General features: G+C 42.2%; 1 protein-coding gene across 1 annotated transcript in view; it reads right to left on the reverse strand.

Annotated features, from left to right (window-relative positions):
• Window positions 1–22279, reverse strand: part of eif3ja (eukaryotic translation initiation factor 3, subunit Ja) — a 34124-nt gene extending 11845 nt beyond the window's left edge. Inside the window, exons 1-5 of the mRNA XM_073032677.1 lie at window positions 22189–22279; window positions 22002–22093; window positions 14283–14331; window positions 8276–8373; window positions 3763–3877 (exon numbers count right to left, since the gene is read on the reverse strand). Coding sequence (XP_072888778.1) covers window positions 3763–3877; window positions 8276–8373; window positions 14283–14331; window positions 22002–22093; window positions 22189–22210 — 376 coding nt within the window. The 5' untranslated portion in view covers window positions 22211–22279. The remainder of the gene's footprint in view (window positions 1–3762; window positions 3878–8275; window positions 8374–14282; window positions 14332–22001; window positions 22094–22188) is intronic.
• Window positions 22280–22557: the final 278 nt, after the last annotated feature.

The following is a 22557-nucleotide window of genomic DNA, read 5'->3' on the forward strand; positions in this document are numbered from 1 at the left end:
TGGGGAAGGAAGAACTGTTGATGTTTTAGGTTAAAATCTTGCCATTCATAGAAACATAGAAAACCTACAGCATAATACAGGCTCTTCAGCCCACATAACTGTGCTGAACATGTTCTTACCTTAGATCTACCTAGGCTTACCCATAGACCTCTATTTTTCTAAGTGGATCCCCATCAGGGAATTGAACAGCAGTCTCCCACGTGACAGGCGGGATACTAACTACTACACTAACGAGGTTGAAGTTTCAGTCCTGAAACATCAACAATTTCATTGTCCTGCTTCCTCTAGCAGGACATTGCTTGTTGCTCGAAGTTCCAGCATCTTTTGTCTTTACATGCCATGATCCTTTAAGAACATGTGAACAAGACTCGGCCAGTCTGCTCTTTGAAACTGCACTATAATTTATTAAACCAATACCTCAGCTTCATGTATACCACTGTTTTATACCCCTTAATGTGGTTATCTAACAAAAATCTACTAACCTCAAGTTTAAAAAATTTGGAACTCCAGCACTTGTACAGGAACAGAGCAGTGAAAACATCAACCCTTTGAGTGGAATGGGTTTGAATACTGAAATAATAGGCTTCCTATCCTGGCACAGTATTGATAGAACAACTAGGTTTTCACAGCAACCCACTGTTTTTAAATCACTCAACAGGTCAAGCTACATCTGTAGAAAGTAAAACAAGAGTTAACATTTCAGATCAAAACCCTTAGTCAAACAAACTCTGACATAGTTCTGACCTGAAATATTAACTCTGCTTCTCTCCCCTCAGATGCAGCCTACATGCAGAGTATTTCCTGCAACCTGTATTTTAATTTTAGGTTGCCAGCATCAGCAGATTGTTTTTTGGTGTTCAGGTTTTCAGTTCCCTGATTTTCCAGTTGCCACAAGCTGACAAAAGGGATTTGCAAAGATCTCAATTCAATCTCCAAATATTCATTAAAATAATAAGCTATTCTAACCAGTTCTGGTTCTTGAAAGGCTTGGGGGAAACTACCACAATCATTATTTCAACTTCTCCAAGGGCAACTTACAGGAAATCAGATTAATCTAAGGGGTTAGACAACCTGGTTCTTAATTACACCCACCCAACTCCTCAACTCCCACCAAGTCAATGCTATCTGCAGCTCTCTGCATGTTACAACACAACAAAGATATCCAAATGTTCATGTTGAACACAGTGTAGTTACTCATTAGATTTAAAGCTATTTAAAGGCAAGAACCTAGAGACAAGACATTGTCTGTCAATGGTTGTTAAGAAAAAGCAGTTGAAAAGGGCTAATTTACAGTTTACTGACAATGAAAATGGCATCTGGTACAAAATTATTCAGCTTTTCCAAACAGAAAAGGCTGTTAACATCTGATTCTATTTTCACTTGGTCCCACAATTTGTCCTTGAAGACTATACCAGGTTCAGACAGAACGGACCAGGTTCATCATGAACTGAGAGACTCTCATATGCCATCAGTGATCCCGTCTTCTTGCAGCAAGAGTACACTGGAACTGGCACAGACTCTTCACTGAATAAAATCTCAAAATAAATAAAATGGCAAGTCCAGAACTGCAGCAAAAGTCCCGAGCTTCATTGTAAACTCTTTGACCCTTTAGTAAAGCCTACACTAATTCCAAAATCCAGCTGACTTCTGAACATACACTTCATTAGGTACACCTCTAGACCTGCTTGTTAATGCAAATAATCTAATCAGCCAATCGTGACACAACAATTCAATGTATAAAAGCATGCAGACATGGTTAAGAGGTTCAGTTGTTGTTCAGACCAAACACCAAAATGTGGAAGAAATATGATCTAAGTGACTGATGGTGGATTGATTGTTGGTGCCAGATGGGGTGGTATGAACAGCTCACGAATTGCTGACCTTTCTGGGATTTTCACACATAACAGTCTCTAGAGTTTATGGAGAATGGTGCAAAAAGCAAAAAAAACCCAGTGAGTAGCAGTTCTTCGGGCATTAAAGCCTTATTAATGAGAGTTCAGAGGAGAATTGGCAGACTGGTTCAAGCTAACACAAAAGTGATAGTAACTCAAATAAGCACTCATTACAACAGTGATGTGCAGATGAGCACCTCTGAACGCAAAGCAGATCGAACCTTGAAGTGGATGGGTTACAGCAGCAGAAGACCATGAACATACATTCAGTGGTCACTTTATTATGTAGAGGAGTTAACTAATAAAGTGGCCACTGAGTGTATACAGAAGTACACTACTATAATAAAAAGCTGTACGTATAACACTAAATGCCAAAGCTGAGACATTGTATTTCAAAAACGTGCTTAAATGATTAAATGAAGTGTAGCAGCACAGCTTTGGACCAAGAAAATCTAAATGGACAGATAGTGGTCTTATTATTAAATGAGACTACTCATATGAAGTAAAGGCAACAGAAAACCATTCTTCCTGTATATTGAACCACTCAAAAGTAAAAGATGCAATTAACTGCAAACAGACATAACCCCGGTAATAAAAAGTTCTGACTTCAAACGTCAATACTGCTTCCATGGTGCTTCAGCTCCACCTATAGCAGAGCAGTGGAACTGCGCCACATTGTACACCAACTATCTAAAATTCCTTGATTATCCCCCATAGGAGGTTGTTCAGGGCTTAGTACCTGTGCCAGACCTTTTAGAGGCACGCCTCGGTTCTTTTCTCCACAGCCTTGAAAATTTCCATATATAGCTAAATTTTTATAAAGGTTAATTCCAGTTAACAGTGATAACAAACCTATGAAGAAGGGAGAAGTGGCCAATTGGCCAGTAAATGCTCTCCCATAGGTATTGTCGTTTCTTTCCTGGGATCTACTGAGGTCGCCTTTCTCAGTCAATATCTGAAGCATAATTAGCTGTTTCTCATGAGCATTTATTTATGAAGATTATTTATCACAAGTACACTGAAACATGCAGTGAAATGTGTAATTTAAGTTAACAACCAACACACCCAAGTAGGCGCTGGAGGCAGTCCTCAAGTGTCGCCTCACATTCTGATGCCAAAACAGCATACCCACAATGTTCAGCAGAACACACCAAGTGACAAAGATCAACAAAACAGTGTCAGAGCAACAGCACAGAAATAGGTCCTTCAGCCCATCTAGTTTGTGCCAAACTGTTACACTGCCTAGTCCCATTGACCCGCACCTAGACCATAGCCCATCCACATACTTCTCAAAACTTCTAAATGTTGCAACCAAAATTACAAGGTTTGTTAAGTTTTTCCTTCATGGGCAGGCTATTCAGCTGCTCGGTTCACCATAACTATCAGACAAGGGAAATAAAGACGTAGGGTTAGGGAGAGTTAATTGTGGGTATGCTATGTTGGCACCAAAAAGCTTGATGACACTTGCTGGTTGCCCAGCACAACCCTCACAAACAACACATTTCATAGTAGGTTTCAATGTATGTGTAAGAAATAAAGCTAATCTTTGTATCTTCCATTCCCTTGGCTAACAAGCTGATCTGGGATCAAAGATGGGATCTTGGTCATCTTAGCCGAGTTGAACAAATCAGTCACCAGCTACACGCTATCTGGATCTGTTAACAACACTGTGCTAGAGTATGAAAGACAAGGCAACTGTTATACAGGGCAGTTCTAGCAACCCTTTACTGAAAACAGAACGCAATAATGTCAGAAAGCACTAGGCACACATGCAGTGCCGCACTATCACCATGGATACTCCATCAACAAGTAACTATCCAAATAACACTGTATCCAAATTTAACTTAAAGAGCATTTATTGCCAGCTTACCAAATGTCTCCTTCGCAACTTCCAAGTCTGCCTGCTCCTGTAGCTTCGCTAGTCGAAGTTTCTCTGCTAGTTGTTCCTCTGTTGAGAGCACGGGTGGTTCCTGCGCTTTTAATGACTTAAGAAAGATGTTAGACTGCTATAATATGAAGTGCCTACAATAACATCAGCAAACTGATCAGGTAAATTCTTACTTTTCCACATTATTGTACATATTCTCGGGACAGAAGGCAGCACCTTTTACCCACCACTAGCTATATCTGCGGGAGGAGAGGGAACAGATAGCATTCGTGAACTGCTGACTGAAAGCCTAAGGTGCAGCATGTTAGGCCAAGGACACTTGAGCATCAGCAGGGTTGATGTTATACTGGAGTCCAGTATGGACTGAAACTGGTTAAAGACGTTAAACAACACAGACAAATTACTGGAGAAACTCAGCAGGCCAGACAGCAAAAAAGGAAAAGAGTAAACAGTCGACATTCTGGGCAGAGACCCTTCATCAGGACTGGAAAAGAAGGGGAGAAGTCAGAGTAAGAAGGGTCAATCTGATAGGAGGTGAGAGAAAGCCATGAAGAAAAGTACGGGGAAGGAGCACCAGAGGGAGGTGATGGCAAGGTGATAAGGTGAAAGAGGGAAATTGGGAATGGGTAATGGGGGGGGGGGAGGGGTCATTTTTGGAATTTTGAGGAATCCATGTTCATGCCATCAGGTTAGAGGTTATCCAAAGGCTATACAAGGTGTTGTTCCTCCAACCTGAGTGTTGCCTCATCACAGCAGTAGAGGCAGCCATGGACTGACATGTCAGAATGGGAATGGGTAAAATTGAAATGAATGGCCACTAGGAGATCCCACTTTTCACGGTAGACAAAGCAAAGGTGCTCGGCGAACCGGTCTCCCAATCTACGTCAGGTCTCATCGATATTCAGAAGGCCACTCCAGGAGTACCAGATACAATAGGTGACCCCAACAAACTCCACAAATTAAGTGGCGCCACATCTGGAAGGACTGTTTGGGGTCCTGAATGGTAGCGGGGGAGAAGGTGTAGTGGCAGGTGCAGCACTTGCTCCACTTTCATTGGTAAATACTAGAAGGGAGATCAGTGGGGAGGGACAAGTGGACAAGGGAGTCACATAGGAAGTGATCCTGTGGAAAGTGGTGTGGGGGTGATGCGGGAGAAGGATGTGCTTGGTGTGGGATCTCATCAGAGACAACAGAAGTTATAGAAATTTATGTGCTGGACACAGAGGCTATTGGTAGGTAAGGACAAAAGGAACCTTATCCTTGGTGTGGCAGCGGGATGGGTGAGGGTAGATGTGCACAAACTGGAAGAGATACAGATGAAGACAGCGTTGATGGTGAAGGAAGGGAAGCTCCTTTCTTTGAAGAAGTAGGACATCGCAGTTATTCTGACGTGAAAAGCCTCCAACCTTGAGAGCAGATGTGCCAGAGACAGAGGAACTGAGAGAAGGGGATAGCATTTTTACAAGTGACAAAGCAGGAAGAAATACCTTACATCTTTTATAAACCCAATGACTCACACAAATATCTAGGCTATAGCTCTTCCCATCCTGCGAGACTTTTGGGGGTCATCTACTGTATGCAATGTTCCTGTTGTAGCCTCCTGTACGTTGGTAAGACCCGACATAGATTGGGAGACCGCTTCATCGAGCACATTCTCTCCGTCCACCACATAAAGCAAGACCTCCAGTGGCTGCCCATTTCAATTCTACCTTCCATTCCCATTCTGACATGTCAGTCCATGGCCTCCTCTACTGCCTGGAAGAGGCCACTACAGATTGGAGGAGCAACGCTTTATATTCCATCTGGGTAGCCTCCAACTTCATGGCAGGAACATCAGTTTCTCGAACTTCCGGTAATTGCCCTATCCTCTCCTTCACCATTCCCCATTCCTGTTTCCCTCTCTCACCTGCCCATCATCTCCCTCTGGTGCTCCTCCCCCTTCCCTTTCTCCCATGGTCTTCTGCCCTCTCCTATCAGATTCCCCCTTTGCCAGCCCTTTATCTCTTTCACTTCCCAGGACTATTTCATCCCCTCATCCTATCCTCACCTATCACCTGCCATCCTGTAACTTCTTCCTTCCCACCCTCCCACCTTCTTACTCTGACTTTTCCCCTTCTTTTCCAACCCTGAAGGTGCTATCGGCCCGAAATGTCAACTGTTTACTCTTGTCCTTAGATGCTGCCTGTAAATTGTGTGTTTTGCTTTGGATTTCCAGCATATGAAGTTTTTCTAGTGTTTGGGTAAAGACATTTCTTTCTAAAGAATGCTAGTGAATCAGCTGTTTTTTCCCAGCAATCCAATACCTTTGTTGTCATTTGTATGGATAACAGCTTTAAAGCAACGCACACAAAATGCTGGAGGAATAAACAGTCGATGTTTCAGACCAAGACCCTTTACCAGAACTGGAAAAAAAGGGGAAGAAGCCATAATAAGGTGGGGGGAGGGGGAAGGCGAATACATTGGCAAGTAACAGGTAAAACCAGGTGAGACGAAAGGTGTCCAATTACAAACAAGAGAAAATCTGCAGATGCTGGAAATCCAAGCAACACACACAAAATGCTGGAGGAACTCAGCAGGCCAGGCAGCATCTATGGAGAAGAGTAAACAGTCGATGTTTCGTGCCGAGACCCTTCATCAGTCCTGAATTGCGTTGAGAGGAAAGGTGGGTGGGGGAAAAGGAGGCAATCAGTTGCGAAACAGCTGTGGGGATTAGCTTTCAATAACTCTTAAACCTTTAGGAAAAGATAGCCCCAGAAAGATGTGAGGCATTTTCCCTGGAGCAAATCGTCTTCTGATATTCTTCCCTACTGCTGAAAACGGGCTTTTGATTCATCAAGATGGGAAATTTATAATACCATAAACTAGTATGACAATATACAGGGACTACAAACTCTTACCTCTAATGGACCGAGAATCTATGAACACTACCTCACTTTTGCACTTATTATTTTTTTATTTTTCTTGTTGTAACTTAGTCATTTTTTACGTATTCGGCACTGCTGCCGCAAAACAATAAATTTCGATAACATACGTCAGCGGTAAGAAATCTAATTATCATTCAAAACAGTGATCAAATAGAACACAAATTACTCCCTCAAAGAAAGCAAGGACTGAATGAAGAAGGTAAGTCCACCCAGCTACGCAGCATGTTAAACCCCCATCTGTCCTGGATGGATTGTCCCATTAGAAATCCCCAAATTTACATGTGTAAGAGGTAGTGGTACAACATGTCTGCATTCACCACTTGTGTTAAAAATTTCCCATCAAATTTTAACAACTGTAAAGACCCACAGGGATTGAATTATCACTGCAGTGTGGCCTAAATACCAATGCAGTGATGTTGACTTTATCCACTTTGGTGGCAAGAACAGGAAGACAGATTACTATCTAAATGGAGTCAAGTTAGGAAAAGGGGAAGTACAACGAGATCGAGGTGTTCTTGTACATCAGTCAATGAAAGCAAGCATGCAGGTACAGCAGGCAGTGAAGAAAGCTAATGGCATGCTGGCCTTCATAACAAGAGGAATTGAGTATAGGAGTAAAGAGGTCCTTCTGCAGCTGTACAGGGCCCTGGTGAGACCCCACCTGGAGTATTGTGTGCAGTTTTGGTCTCCAAATTTGAGGAAGGACATTCTTGCTATTGAGGAAGTGCAGCGTAGGTTCACAAGGTTAATTCCCGGAATGGCGGGACTGTCTTATGTTGAAAGATTGGAGCGACTGGGCTTATATACACTGGAATTTAGAAGGATGAGAGGTGATCTGATTGAAACATATAAGATTATTAAGGGATTGGACACACTGGAGGCAGGAAGCATGTTCCCGCTGATGGGTGAGTCCAGAACTAGAGGCCACAGTTTAAGAATAAGGGGTAGGCCATTTAGAACAGAGATGCGGAAAAACTTTTTCACCCAGAGAGTTGTGGTTCTAAGGAATGCTCTGCCCCAGAAGGCAGTGGAGGCCAAGTCTCAGGATGCATTCAAGAGAGAGTTAGATAGAGCTCTTATAGATAGCAGGGTCAAGGGATATGGGGAGAGGGCAGGAACGGGGTACTGATTGTGTATGATCAGCCATGATCACAGTGAATGGTGGTGCTGGCTAGAAGAGCCGCATGGCCTACTGCACCTACTGTCTATTGACCTGAGATCAGCTAACATATAACTTATGTACAGTAAAAATACAAAAGCCAGTAATATAGGCCCCATGATGATAAAACAAACCACCCATCCTCAATGCTACATTACGTCTGTAACACAATGAGTAATTATTTCAGTTAAATCTCCTTTAAGCATTCCCCAACTTGCAAGGGAAGGGGTAAGAGTTTTCAGCCACAGTGCACATCCTGACAGCTCCCTGATGACTCCACAATTTTGCCAATGCTGAACACTACAGCAGGTCTTTAGCATTCATATCCTTTAGGATAGAGTTCCCCAGCAGAGCCCTCTGCTGGTGGAGATGATTGCAAAAGTTTCACCCAGTAAAAAAAACAGCAACTTACATTTTTTAGAGCTGCAGCTTTCTTCTTTTGTTGCCTCTCTTTCTCCTCCTTCTCTTTAATCCTGTCACTTAATTTCTTCTTTTCTGAAACCTTGACATCTGTGATAAGAATTCGAGAAAGATCAGCATCATAGGTGGTGACAGGACAAGCTATCATTTTATTAGCAATAAGATGATGTAATTAGCTTTGCAATTTCACCCCCATCTACAATATTACATCCACTGCAGGCCAAATGGTTGACTTCAGCTTTAGTTCTTAATCTCTCTAATGCTCACATAACAGACCAATATTTGTGAATAGTCCTGACCAGAAAGCTTCAAAATCTTCAAAAGGACATCTTCAAAAGATGATGCCTCAAGAATCCATCATTAAGGACCCTCACCATCTGGGGCACGCCCTCTTCTCATTACTTCCACCAGGGAGGAGGTACAGGAGCCTTAAGATGCACACTCAATAATTCAGAATTAGCTTCTTCCCCTCTGCCATCAGACTCCTGAACCCAAGATCATTAACACAACCTCGTTATTCCTTATCTTTTTGGCATGATTTGTGCAATTTATAGTAATGTTACATTATGTCTGTGCTGTACTTCTGCCAAAGAACAAATTTCAAGCCATACGAGTTGGTGATAATAAAGCTTATTCCAATGCACTCGACTTTCAGTTCAGTAAGGGAAGCAAAAATAATTGAGGTCTCCGTGCACAGAACAAAATAAGCATCTTAACACTGTTAAAAGTTCAAGTTGATTAATTCAAATGTTAAAAGTTTATTTTTGTATTTGTCTTTTTGCTCACTGGTTGTCACCCTGTTGCATGCAGTCTTTCATTGATTATATTATGGTTATTCATTATTTTAATACGTTCTATTGTACTTCTTTATTCTGTGGCTGCCTGTGAGGAGACGAATCTCAAAGGTTGTATGAAGTATGAACTTTGAAAAGCCAAATTATAGCATTTGCTGGAAATCTGAAAAGGGCTGGAAATACTCAGCAAGTCAAACAGCATCCTATAGACTCAATTTCAACCTATGGATTCACTTTCAAACACTGTTCATCTCACGTTCTTCAAATTTATTGCTGAATTGTTTATTATTACTATTTCTTTCTTTCGTATTTGCACAGTTTGTCATTCTTTTCACACTTGTCCACCCTGCTGGGTGCAGTCTTTCATTGATTTTATTATGGTTACTGGATTTATTGAGTACGCCTGCAAGAAAATGAATCTCAGGGTTGTATATGGTGACATGTATGAATTTGGTAATAAATTTACTTTGAATTTAGAGCATCCTTACAGGGATAAAGAGTGTTAATATTACAGCCCAAAAACAGTTCCTCCTTACACAAAAACACTACAAGGCATTTTGAATATTTCCAACATTTTTTGATTTAGGTTTAAAATATATATTCTAGTGACCAAAGGCTTTAATACTTGAGCAAGTCTGAATTATCAAGTCAGGTCTTATATTATCTCAAGCAACACACACAAAATGCTGATGGAACACAGCAGGCCAGGCAGCATCTATAGGAAGAAGTAGAGTCGACGTTTTGGGCTGAGACCCTTCGTCAGAACTAACTGAAAGAAAAGATAGTAAGAGATTTAAAAGTAGAAGAGGGAGGGGGAAATCCATAATGATAGAAGACGGGGGGGGGGGGGGTGAAGCTAAAAGCTAAGAGATTGGAAAAAGGGATACATAGCTGGAGTAAAGGAAAAGATCATGGGACGGGAGGCCTCGGGAGAAAGGGGGAGGGGAGTACCAAAGGGAGATGGAGAACAGGCAAAGAGTGATTGTGAGAGGGACAGAGAGAGGAAAAAAGGAGAGGGGATAAATAAATAAATGATGGGATACAAAGGGGAGGAGGGGCATTAACAGAAGTTAGAGAAATCAATGTTCATGCCATCAGGTTGGAGGCTACCCAGCCGGTATATAAGGTGTTGTTCCTCCAACCTGAGCGTGGCTTCATCTTGACAGTAGAGAAGGCCATAGACAGACATATCAGAATGGGAATGGGACGTGGAATTAAAATGTGTGACCACTGGGAGATCCTGCTTTCTCTGGCCGAGAGTGTAGGTGTTCAGTGAAACGATCTCCCAGTCTGCGTCGGGTCTCACCAATATATAAAAGGCCGCATCAGGAGCACCAGACGCAGTATACCACACCAGCCAACTCACAGGTGAAGTGTCGCCTCACCTGAAAGGACTGTCTGGGGCCCTGAATGGTGGTGAGGGATGAAGTGTAAGGGCAGGTGTAGCACTTGTTCCGCTTACAAGGATAAGTGCCAGGAGGGAGATCGGTGGGAAGGGACGAGTGGACAAGGGAGTCGCGTAGGGAGCAATCCCTGCGGAAAGCAGAAAGGGGGAGAGGGAAAGATGTGCTTGGTAGTAGGATCCCGTTGGAGGTGGCGGAAGTTACGGAGAATCATATGTTGGACCTGCAGGCTGGTAGGGTGGGAGGCGAGGACAAGGGGAACCCTATCCCGAATGGGGTGGTTGGCGGATGGGGTGAGATGGTTTCGCTGAACACCTACGTTCTGTCCACCAGAGAAAGCAAGATCTCCCAGTGGCCACACATTTTAATTCCACGTCTCATTCCCATTCTGATATGTCTATTCATGGCCTCCTCTACTGTCAAATTGAAGCCACACTCAGGTTGGAGGAACAACGCCTTATATACCGGCTGGGTAGCCTCCAGCCTAATGGCATGAACATTAAGCACAAAATATACTGCAGAATGCTGTGGTCAAATAACACGTACAAATAAGCTGGATGAACTCAGCAGGTCGGGCAGCATCCGTTGAAAGGAGCAGTCAACGTTTCAGGGCGAGTCCTGACGAAGGGTTTCAGCCCAAAAAGTTGACTGCTCCTTTAACGGATGCTGCCCGACCTGCTGAGATCATCCAGCTTATTTGTATGTGGCATGAACATTGATTTCTCTAACTTCTGTTAATGCCCCTCCTCCCCTTCTTACCCCATCCCTTATTTATTTATTCCCCACCCCTCCATTTTTCTCTCTCTCTGCCCCTCTCACAATCACTCTTTGCCTGTCCTCCATCTCCCTCTGGTGCTCCCCTCCGCCTTTCTTTCTCCCTAGGCCTCCCGTCCCATGATCCTTTCCCTTCTCCAGCTCTGTATCCCTTTTGCCAATCTTAGCTTCACCCCTCCTCCACCACCCCATCTTCTCCTACCATTTTGGATTTCCCCCTCCCCCTCCTACTTCAAATCTCTTACTATCTTTTCTTTCAGTTAGTCCTGACGAAGGGTCTTAGCCCGAAACGCTGACTCTACTTCTTCCTATAGATGCTGCCTGGCCTGCTGCGTTCCACCAGCATTTTGTCAGTGTTGCTTGAATTTCCAGCATCTGCAGATTTCCTCGTGTTTGCGTTCTTATATTATCTGATGAGATTGGGCCCTAAACTTCTGGTGGGAAGAGTGGCGAGGCAAATTTAAATCATAAAACACAGGATCTGCCACAAGTAGATGGAAAACAACAAAAAGAGGGGAAAAACAGCAGAAATTTAAGAGTGAGACAGCAAGGTTTCTGATTCATAGCCAAATGGATCTCTCTCAGGATGCTAGGGGAAGCAAGGAAGCTGGCTAGGCAGGGAAGCTTCAGAGAGTTTCACATCATCATTGTCCATAATAAGGTACCAGAAAATCTAAAGACTATAAGACATAAGAACAGAATAAGGTCATTCAACTTAACAGTCTGCTCCACCATTCCATTAGGGCTGATTTATTATCCCTTTCAACCTTATTCTCCTACCTTCACCCTGCAACCTTTGACACCCTTACTAATCAAAAACCTATCAACCTCCACTTTAAATATACCCAATGCCTCGGCCTCCACAGCCGTCTGAAGCAATGAATTCCAAGATTCACTACTCTCTGACTAAAGAAATTCCTCCTCATCTCTGTTCTAAAGGAACATTGTATTGAGGCTGTGCCCTCTGGTCCTAGACTCTCCCATTATTGGAAACATACTCTCCACGTCCACTCCAAGCCTTTCAATATTCAGTAGGTTTAAATGAAATCACCCCTTACTTTTAAACTTCAGCGAGTATAGGCCAGAGCCGTCAATTTTTTCATGCTCCTTACAGTTAATGCTTTCATTTGCATTCTTGTGAACCTCCTCTGGATGCTCTCCAATGCCAGTACACCCTTTCTTAGACATGGGGTCCAAAACTGCTCACAATACTCACATTACAAGACTGAAAGATAGTTAATGTTGTCAGGGACAAGCCAGCAAACTATAGGGCAGTGGGCCTTGTGTCAGTGTTAGAGAAGATTGAGAAACAGGATTTATGTTCACTTGGAAAGGTAGGGGCTGATTAGCTGTTTAGGAATCAGCATGATTTCCCGTGGGGGAGAATCATGTCGCACAAACCCTACTGAAAATTGTGACTAAGAAAATTAATGAAGCCAGGGCATTAAATGTGTTTTACATGGACCTTAGTTAAGCTTTGAACAAGGCCATACATGGTAGACTAGGTCCTAAAGGTTAAGGCACAAGAGAACTGAGGCATGTTAGCAAACTGAATCTAAAACTGGTTTTAAAACTGGTGGTGCAAGGATGCTTTTCTGACTGGTGTACGACAGGGACTAGCATTCAACAAGCACTCGCTGTTTATATTATGAACAAAAGACGGATGAGAATCTACATGAAATGCTGTCACAGGAAAGCAGCGTCCATCACTAGCATCCACAACCACCAGGACATGCTTTCTTCTCGCTGCTGCCATAAGGAAGGAGGAAAAGGTACAGGAGCCTCAGAACTCACACCACCAAGTTTGTACAGTTATTAACCCTCAACCATCAGGCTCTTAAACCAAAGAGACAACTTCACTTGTCCCATCATTGAAATTTTCCCACAACCAATGGACTCACTTTCAATGACTCTTCACCTCAGGTTTTTGATATTTATTGCTTATTTTATTATTATTATTATTAGTTCTCTTTGTACTTGCACAGTTTGTTGTCTTCTGCATGCTGGTTAAATCCCAAGTTGGGTGGTCTTTCATTGATTCTGTTATACTTATTATTCTATGGATTTATTGAGTATGCCTACAAGAAAATGAATCTCGGGGTTGTAAATGGTGACATATATGTACTTTGATAAATATACTTCGTACTTTGAACTTTTGAACACAGTCTGATTAGAAAGCTTGCAGGCAACACAAATATCAGTGGAGGCTTAAATTTTGAAGAAGGTTGTCCAAGGATACAGTGGAACACAGGTCATCTAGAAAGCTGTGCAGAGCAGCTTCAATTGAAACTTAATCCCAGGTCTGTGAGTAATGCATCTGGGAAGTCAGATTCTGCCAAAACAGAGGAAATGGTGGGAGCATTAGGGAGACCTTGGAGTGCAAGTCCATAACTCCCTGAAAGTGGTATCATATATGGATGGGGCAGAGAAGAAGACATTTAATATGCCTGCTTTCACAGGCCAAGGCACTGACATCAACTTGCATCTGTACAAACACTGGCTGGACTACACTTGGCTCATTGTATGTAGTTCAGGCCACTACACTACAGGAAGCACGTGATAGCAAGAGTGCGAAAGAGATTCACCAGGATCTCACTGGAATATAGTTACAAAAAGAAATTAGACAGGTTGGGTTCACTCTCAGTGGAATGGAGGAGGCTAAAGGTAACCCCAGAGGTTTATAAAATTATGAGGAACATTCATAGAATAAATAGCCAGAGCTGTTCCCCACACCCCCACCCCCCCCCCAAACACCCCCAGAGCAGGGAAGTGTAGAACTGCAGAACACAGATTGAAAGCAAGAGTGGAGAATTATAAAGGAGATGTGCTTATCACACATAGGATAGTGGATATCTGGAAAGTTGACAGATATGATTGAAATGTTTAACAGACATTTGAACAAATCCTTGGATTGGAAAGGTATAGAGGAATACTAGTCAAATGCAGACGAGTACAATGAGCATTATTGGTACCATGGCTGGCATGGATGAGGTGGGCTGATATGGTCCACTTTTGTATTCATTCTCACCTGGCTTGATGGGTGGCTTCTTTTCCTCCTCATCATCGTCCCAGTTGTCCTATGGAAACAAATTAAAGAACTATTCTTTGATGCAACAACTTCCATGCATAAATGTGACAAACTGTTCTGAGATGCTTCACTGCATTTTATCAAATAAAATTTGACAATAACTCATACCAAAAAACACCCTAGACAGATGTAACTACAGCTTTGCACAGAGAGCAAATCTCTTTGAGAAACCGGGTCCCTTAAAGAAACATTAAATCATTTAAATCCTTAAGAACTTTACTAGTATCATATTATTAAGGCATTCAGATCAGAAATCCAGAAAGTCACAGCTCAACCCTCACTCAGTCAATGATCTGATCTCAAGACAGCCACTTCGCTGGGATTAGAGAGGAACAGACCATTCCCAGTTTTCTGCTAACAGCTCAGTAAACCATATGCAAGAACGTTAATTGGGATGGATTTAGACTTCTCTGTACCCTCTGGACATTCACACACCGGTAAGATACTAAAAGTCTTTCTGATCAGCAAAATGACTGCATGTGAAATATGTGAACTGCGGAGTGGAAGTTGATGGGAACTTAATATTAAATACAAAAAGCATGCAAATTTTCAAAAGTCAATGCAGGATGGGTGTTGCAAAATTAAAGTATGGAAAAATACATTTCTTTTGGGTCTGAAGCTTTCATCAAGTCACTTTTGTCATTCAATGAAAAACAAAAAATACCTATCATGGAAATCTGAAAAAAAAAACACAAAATGCTGGAAACACTCAGCAAATGAGGCATCATCCACGAAAGGAAAATAAATATTTCAAGTAATTTGTTCACTCTGAAAAGACTTTCACCTGAAATGTTATGTTTCTATATTCACAGATGCTGCCTGACCAACTGAGATTTTTCTCAGTTTACACTTTGTCCTTCAACAAAGTCACAATTGCTGGTGACACTATAGTCACCAAGACAGGTAACAATTGCCATGCACCTCTGTTGCTTAATAGATAGATAGATAGATAGATACTTTATTCATCCCCATGGGGAAATTCAACTTTTTTCCAATGTCCCATACACTTGTTGTAGCAAAACTAATTACATACAATACTTAACTCAGTAAAAATATGATATGCATCTAAATCACTATCTCAAAAAGCATTAATAATAGCTTTTAAAAAGTTCTTAAGTCCTGGCGGTAGAATTGTAAAGCCTAATGGCATTGGGGAGTATTGACCTCTTCATCCTGTCTGAGGAGCATTGCATCGATAGTAACCTGTCGCTGAAACTGCTTCTCTGTCTCTGGATGGTGCTATGTAGAGGATGTTCATTCCCTAAAGCTGCTGAACTTTCATCACAATTCTTTAAAAGTTTAGGAACTTGGTAACATAAATATCAACCACTGAAATCAGCAGAATATAGCAGAGCCCAAATGCAGGTGTGTATTAACAACTTCAACTGTCAATTACATGATAACTTCATCATTAGATTAGGACTCACTGAATCTATAACTTTCTTTACCAAGCCACACTTCCTATCCTTTATGAAGAATTAAGTTTAACATACAGTTAAATAGGAAAATGTAGGACAATTTGAAAATAAAAGTTTGTTGGAAATTCTCCCATGTAGAAGTGAGGAGTAGGGAAATATGACACAGGGGAGCAAGGTGGTAGAATATCTGCACAACTTTGATGGCCAACATGCAACAGAAACAGGCAAAAGATATCAATGAAGTATGCCTTGGTAGATAGCAAAATGCAGTACTGCTATATTGTCAATCTCTATTGTCTCTCAAAGTCATTAAACATGTAACTTTCTACACCCTGCTCAATTTTCCCAGTAAGTGTTTGTCTCTTCCTCATCAAGTATGTAAGTCCTATTGCATTACTAAAATGAGTCTCAAAGTCTAGCAGGCAAGAATTCTACCAGTTCTACTGAGCGATGGCATGGTATTATATCGGTTTACAGCACCAGCAGCCTGGGTTCAATTCTGCCACTGTAATAAGTTTGTACATTCTCCCGGTTGCCACGAGTTTCCCACATTCCAAACAGTGCATTCCAGGCATCCATGACCCTCCGAGGAAATTAAAATTACCCCTCACATCCCCCTCTCACCTTCAATGCATGCCCTCTGGTACTTGACATTTCAACCCTGGGAAACAGATATTCTCTGTCCATTCTGTCTACGCCTCTCAATCCTATAAACCTCCGTCAGTTCTCCCCTTAGCCTCCGGTGTTCCAGAGAAAACAACTCAAGTTTATCCAGCATCTCTTGATAGCACATGCCCTCTAAACAGACCACATCCTGGTAAACCTCTTCAACACCCTCTCCAAAGCTCCAACATCCTTCCTACAGTGGGGCAACCAGAACTGTATGCACTACTCCAGATGTGGCCTAACCAGAGTTTTATAAAGTTGTAATATAACCTCATGACTTTTAAACTCAATGCCTCAAATAATAAAAGTAACATCACAGATGCTGGAACTCTGAGATAAAATCTTTTGAATAAACATTGGAAATCTTCACCAAATTAGGCAATAAAGAGAGATTTTCATTACAACTAACCCATTCTGATAACTGTCTTTTCATCAATTTTTTTCACCAGGAAAAAAAATTTGGAACCCATTAATACATCTTCACAAAGTCATATCAAAACCAAAGTGGTATCATGGATGAAAAAGCATTAGATTGTCTAACAAAACAGAATATAGAAGTGAAGTTTAGACAAATTGCACGTCACCTGCCAGCCATAATAAATCTGATTCTGATTCTTTTTATCATTCAGCTCATCAATTCCACTTAATTGAGCTTTGCCATTCTTATCCTAACAGGGGTTCCCAACCTAGGGCCTACTTATCCCTTGCTTAATGGTGTTAGACCGTAAGATATAGGAGCAGAATTAGACCATTTTGTCCATCGAATCTGCTCTGCCATTTCATCATAGCTGATCCAATTTTCTTCTCAGCCCCAATCTCCTGCCTTCTCCCCATATCCCTTCATACCCTGATCAATCAAGCATCTAATCAACCTCTGCCTTAAATATACATAAAGACTTGGCCTCCACAGATCCACCACGCTCTGGCTAAAGAAATTCCTCATCATCTCCGTTCTAAAAGGATGCCCCTATATTCTGATGCTGTGTCCTCTGGTCTTATACTCTCCCACCATAGGAAACATCCTCGCCATATCCACTCTGTCAAAGCCTTTCACCATTTGATAGGTCTCAATGAGGTCACCTCTTAACCTTCTGAATTCCAGTGAACAGAGTCCCAAAACCATCAAACACTCTTCATATGACAAGCCAATCAATCCTGGAATCATTTTTGTGAACCTCCTTTGAATCCTCTCCAGTTTCAGCGCATCCTTTCTAACCTACTCACAACACTCCAAATAAGGCCTCACTCATCATTTATACAGTTTCAACATATTATATATATTGCTTTTATATTATTTTATATTGGTCCATGGCATAAAGCTTCTGGGACCTACATGACTTTTAGCTTCCAAATTATATGGCATTCTATATAAAGAAGCAGTACTTTAGAAACTTAAAAGAAAACTTTAGTCAATAAAATTCAAAAACAACCAGTCATTTGGATCCACTGGCCCATGTTGATGTTTGTGCTCTGCATGAGCTTCATCTCATCAGTATATCCTTTGATACATCTCAACCACCCCCAGCACTTCAGAATCAGGTTTATTATCACCATCATGTTATGAAATTTGTTGTTTTGAGGCAGCAGTACATTGCAATACATAATCACTAAAAACTATGAATTACTATATTTTAAAAATTAAATAAGCACAGTATATTTAGTTGATCCTTAAATGTATAATTATCTGCCTCAACCATTTCATGTAATGAGTGTCACGTGCTTAACATAATCTGAAGGAATTTACTCCAAAGATGTGTTAGTGAGTCAGAACAGGAATAAAACACCATAAATCTACAAAGGAAAATCAGGAAACTTCAAAAACTCTCATGCTTTCATGTTCTTTCACCTAGTCTTACAATGTCCGACTCTCATCAGTAAGATTGAGAAAGTACAGAGAAAATTTACAAGGATGTTGTCAGGACTTGAGGACCTGAGTGAGAGGGGAAGGATGAATAGGTTAGGACTTTATCAAATTTCTCCTCATTCTTCTACACTCTAGGGAATAGAGGCATACAAAATTATTAGGGGTATAGATAGGGGAAATGCAAGCAGGCTTTTTCCATAGGGGTTGGATGAGATTAGAACTAGAGGTCAGGTCAAGTGTGAAAGGTGAAATATTTAAAGGGAACCTGAGGAGGAATTCTTCACTTAGAGCAAGGGTTCCCAAGCTGGAATCCATGGACCCCTTGATTAGTAGCAAGGCTCCATGGCATAAACATTGTTGGGAACCCATGACTTAAAGGGTGGTGAGAGCATGGAACAAGTTGTCAGTGGAAGTTGTGAATGCAGTTTCGATTTCAAATTAAGAGAAATTTGGATAAGTACACGGATGGGAGGGGTATGGTCCAGGTGCGGGTCAATGGAACGTGGAAGAATAAGCTCAGCATGAAGGGCCTGTTCCTGTGCTGTGGCACTATGGCTCTCTAATTCAAATTGTTCACACTATCATCAGTGACAACATTTGGTCACAACCCAAGTTCATAAGGATTAAATTTATGTATTTCATAGTTCAAATGAAAATAAAAGCAGGTTCTCAAAAATTAATTAATCTGAATCATTAACCCCATATTTCTCTCTCCTCAGCATCTCTCTGGCTGCTAAATGTTGTATTTTTACTTGAAACTTGTCAGATCTGCAGGACCTTTTCTGGTTTATGTTTATTGTTTCCCACACTAATTATTGCATTTAATAAATTTCAATGTCATAATGACAGTGTGGAGTCCACTTTTGAATTACTAAATTTATTAACATGTACCATAAAAATTCAGCAGTCAGCTCGATGTCCTATGTCAATGTGACAAAGCTTCAGTGGTTTATAATAGTGTAAGATTTAAGGAGTTAACTCAACACACTGATTTTGCTGACATTTTAAAACTTTTCAGCCTTGTTCTTGCATTCTGGACTATGAGAACAGTTTTACTGAATGACTGTCTGCCATTATTGTTTGACGTATCCAATGCTTTCAGTGGAATTACAATAAAGGGAATTCAGCTTTAGGTGACACTGACTTTTGTCAGCATGGTGTTTCCATTCAGCCAAGCACTTACCGCTTGAATGTCAGAATTCTACAGATATAACGGCTACGTTTCATTAGGAGTTTGAAGAGATTTTGTTTGTTAACTAAAACACTTGAAAACTTTTATTGATGTACTGTGGCGAGCATTCTGACAGGCTGCATCACTGTCTGGTATGGTGGGGAGCGGGGGGGGGTGCTACTACACAGGACCGAAAGAAGCTACAGAAAGTTGTAAAATTAGTCAGCTCCATCTTGAGTACTAGTCTCCGTAGTACCTAAGACATCTTCAAGGAGCAGCGCCTCAGAAGGGCAACGTCTATTATTAAGGACCCCATCATCCAGGACATGCCCTTTTCTCACAGTTGCCATCAGGAAGGAGGCACAGAAGCCTGAAGGCTCACACTCAGCAATTCAGGAACAGCTTCTTTCCCTCTGTCATATGATTCCTAAATGGACATTGAACCCAGGAACACTAGCTCACTTTTTTGCACTGTTTTTAATCTATTCAATGAACACATATATACTTAATATAATTGATTTACTTATTTTTTTCTTTCTAAATTATCATGCATTGAACAGCTGCTAAGTTAACAAAGATGCAGGAGCCTTCTATTCACATTTACACTGAACATTAAATTCAATCAGTAGTGAAGTAAATCTCACACACAAAGACCAAGAAGTCTTCAATCGATTGGTGCAATAAAATCCGCTGGCACAGTTTAAGATCTGGAATGTAGCATACAATATGGAAACTCCTCAATGAACCCCTAACCCCTCTCAAAATAAAAGTTCAACCAGAAGTAATGGCCCAAACCAAGCTTTGGGGTGGCTTATTGATCTGCTCCAACGAATAGAATTCAACACATCTTGATGTGATTCAACAGAAAGGGGACTAACATGAACTCTGGGCAGTGTCTTTAAAAGACAGGTGACACCAGTCACTATCAATACTCTTCAGAGATTGTCTGCCTGGCGTCAGTGGTCGCATAACCTCTTGTGATCTGCACCAGCTACTAATACAACCATCCACCAGCTGCTCCCATGGCTTCACATAACTTTGATCTGGGGGGGGGGGGGGGGGTGCTACATTCTGCCCAAGGGTGACCTCCAAGCTGAAGGGGTGCCTTACACCTCCTTTGGCAATGACGTATCTCCATCCCACCACCCCATAAGAAACATCACAGAAAAAATGTGCATGTGCATGCTTCACCTTCCTTCTCCACTGCAATCTGCCAACCCCTCCCCACTATAAGCACTGAACTATATGAGTACAAGACCTACACAGCCCCAGAAGAGCATCCACTGTAAGTTGTATAAAGGTGATAGGGAGATGCAATTACCAGTACTAATCAAAACATACTCAGGCTCCATGATGTAAATATAATAAAGTACATAGCCCACCACGTGCATTAAGCAAAAGAAGAAAGTTGATGGAAAACCCTAGTAAAGTTTTCCACAAAGTTCAGTAAGCCATGATTTGTCAGTCTTCCTGTACAAGATGTCTGCAAGTGAGAGCTGCTAACGTTCATTCCGATGTGTAATAAAAAGGTGCTGAGGGGTGTTGAAGTTCAGTGCACTCACCACAAAGGCTCTGTGGGGAAAGACAGGGGCCCTGCTGCCACTGAGGGGTTGGATCCTATATTACTACCCCTCAAATATTTCACAGATGCATCGGTTTTGGAGGAAACGTGAGTGGCATTTACACATTGCAAGAGAATATATAGAATTAATCTTTTAAATTTATTGACATACAGCACGGAGTTGGCCCTTCCAACTCCGCTGTCCAGCAATCTCCCAATTTAACCCTGGCTTAACCATGGGACAATTTGCAATGATCAATTAACCTGCCAACTGGTACACCTTTAGACTGTGGGAGGCAGTGGCAGAAAATGAACATACTGTAAACCGCTGTGCTAACCACTACACTACCATGCTGCTTGATTAAAGCATATTACTATATATTATGAATAAAGTGTAATTTTGGTAGCAAAAATCAATTATTTATATTCAGTGTTTTAAACACAGTAAATAGACAATTCAGTTAAAAATGGTAAAACTGTTGATTTCAAGGGAAATGAAGGGCGTGGTAGTGGGGGGGAAGGAGGGGTGTGAACGCCAAGCTGTAGGACACAACTGAAACAGGGAGATCAGGAGCAGAGATCTATTGGAGTTGTAAGATGTTACTGAGGCAAATATTAAAAAGGAGGCCAAATATTAAGAGGCCAAGGATCCAACTGTGGAGGCGGGGTAGGACTGCCTGGGTCAGTTGGGGGGTAGGGGGGAGAGTGCCGGACAACACATGACGTGTCCATAACTTCAAGGTGAACAGTGGCACGGGAGCAGGGACGTCGAAGTCGTCGTTTCTTCCCACCGGGTCTGAGACGTACCCGAGGCCCAGAGCCAGGGGGATAAAGTGGGTGGGGGCAGCGAAGGAGTGGCCTGGGCAGCAGCCAGGGGCTCTGGAAGTTTCTACTCCAAGCTTGAGCCTGGGCTGAGACTGGCCGGAGAAGGGGCTCCCGTTCGGTCCGGAAGCTCCAGTCGCTCAGCCCCGGCCTTTACCTTCACGTCGTCATCCTCGTCCTCGCCTTCCCATCTGTCTATGATCACCGGCTTCTTCAGCGGCGACTCCTGCGTTCCGAAATCCACCGTCTCTGCAAGAGGTAAGAAGTTGGCGGTTAGAGGGAAACTAGAGCGGGGTCGCGCCGTCCCGCCGCCACTAAACCCGAGACACAAAACCCGCGCTTACCCCAGTCGTCGGGCTCCGCCATCGCCACAGCTGCCGCCGCCACCGCTTGCTCAGTCACGCCGAGGGACTGTGGGATGCCGGAGGTCTGGGGTTTCTGGGATACTGGAGGACTACGGGATCCTCCCAGTTCCGGCGCCGTACCGTGCCTACTTGGAACAGCACAGCCGTTCGGCCCATCGTTCCCGTGCCCACTTTTGTTTTGCTTATGCACATTCATCCTATGTGCTTGTATTAGGACTGGAGCCATCATTATAGCGGATTTCTGACACTTGGATTCGGGCCATGAGACATAGGAGTAGAATTAGGCCATTCGGGCCATCTAGTCTGCTCCGCCAGCGACTGCATACGTTTCACTTTATGTTTCGGTGT

This window comes from Hemitrygon akajei, chromosome 30 (assembly GCF_048418815.1).
Source record: "Hemitrygon akajei chromosome 30, sHemAka1.3, whole genome shotgun sequence".
Taxonomy (NCBI): domain Eukaryota; kingdom Metazoa; phylum Chordata; class Chondrichthyes; order Myliobatiformes; family Dasyatidae; genus Hemitrygon; species Hemitrygon akajei.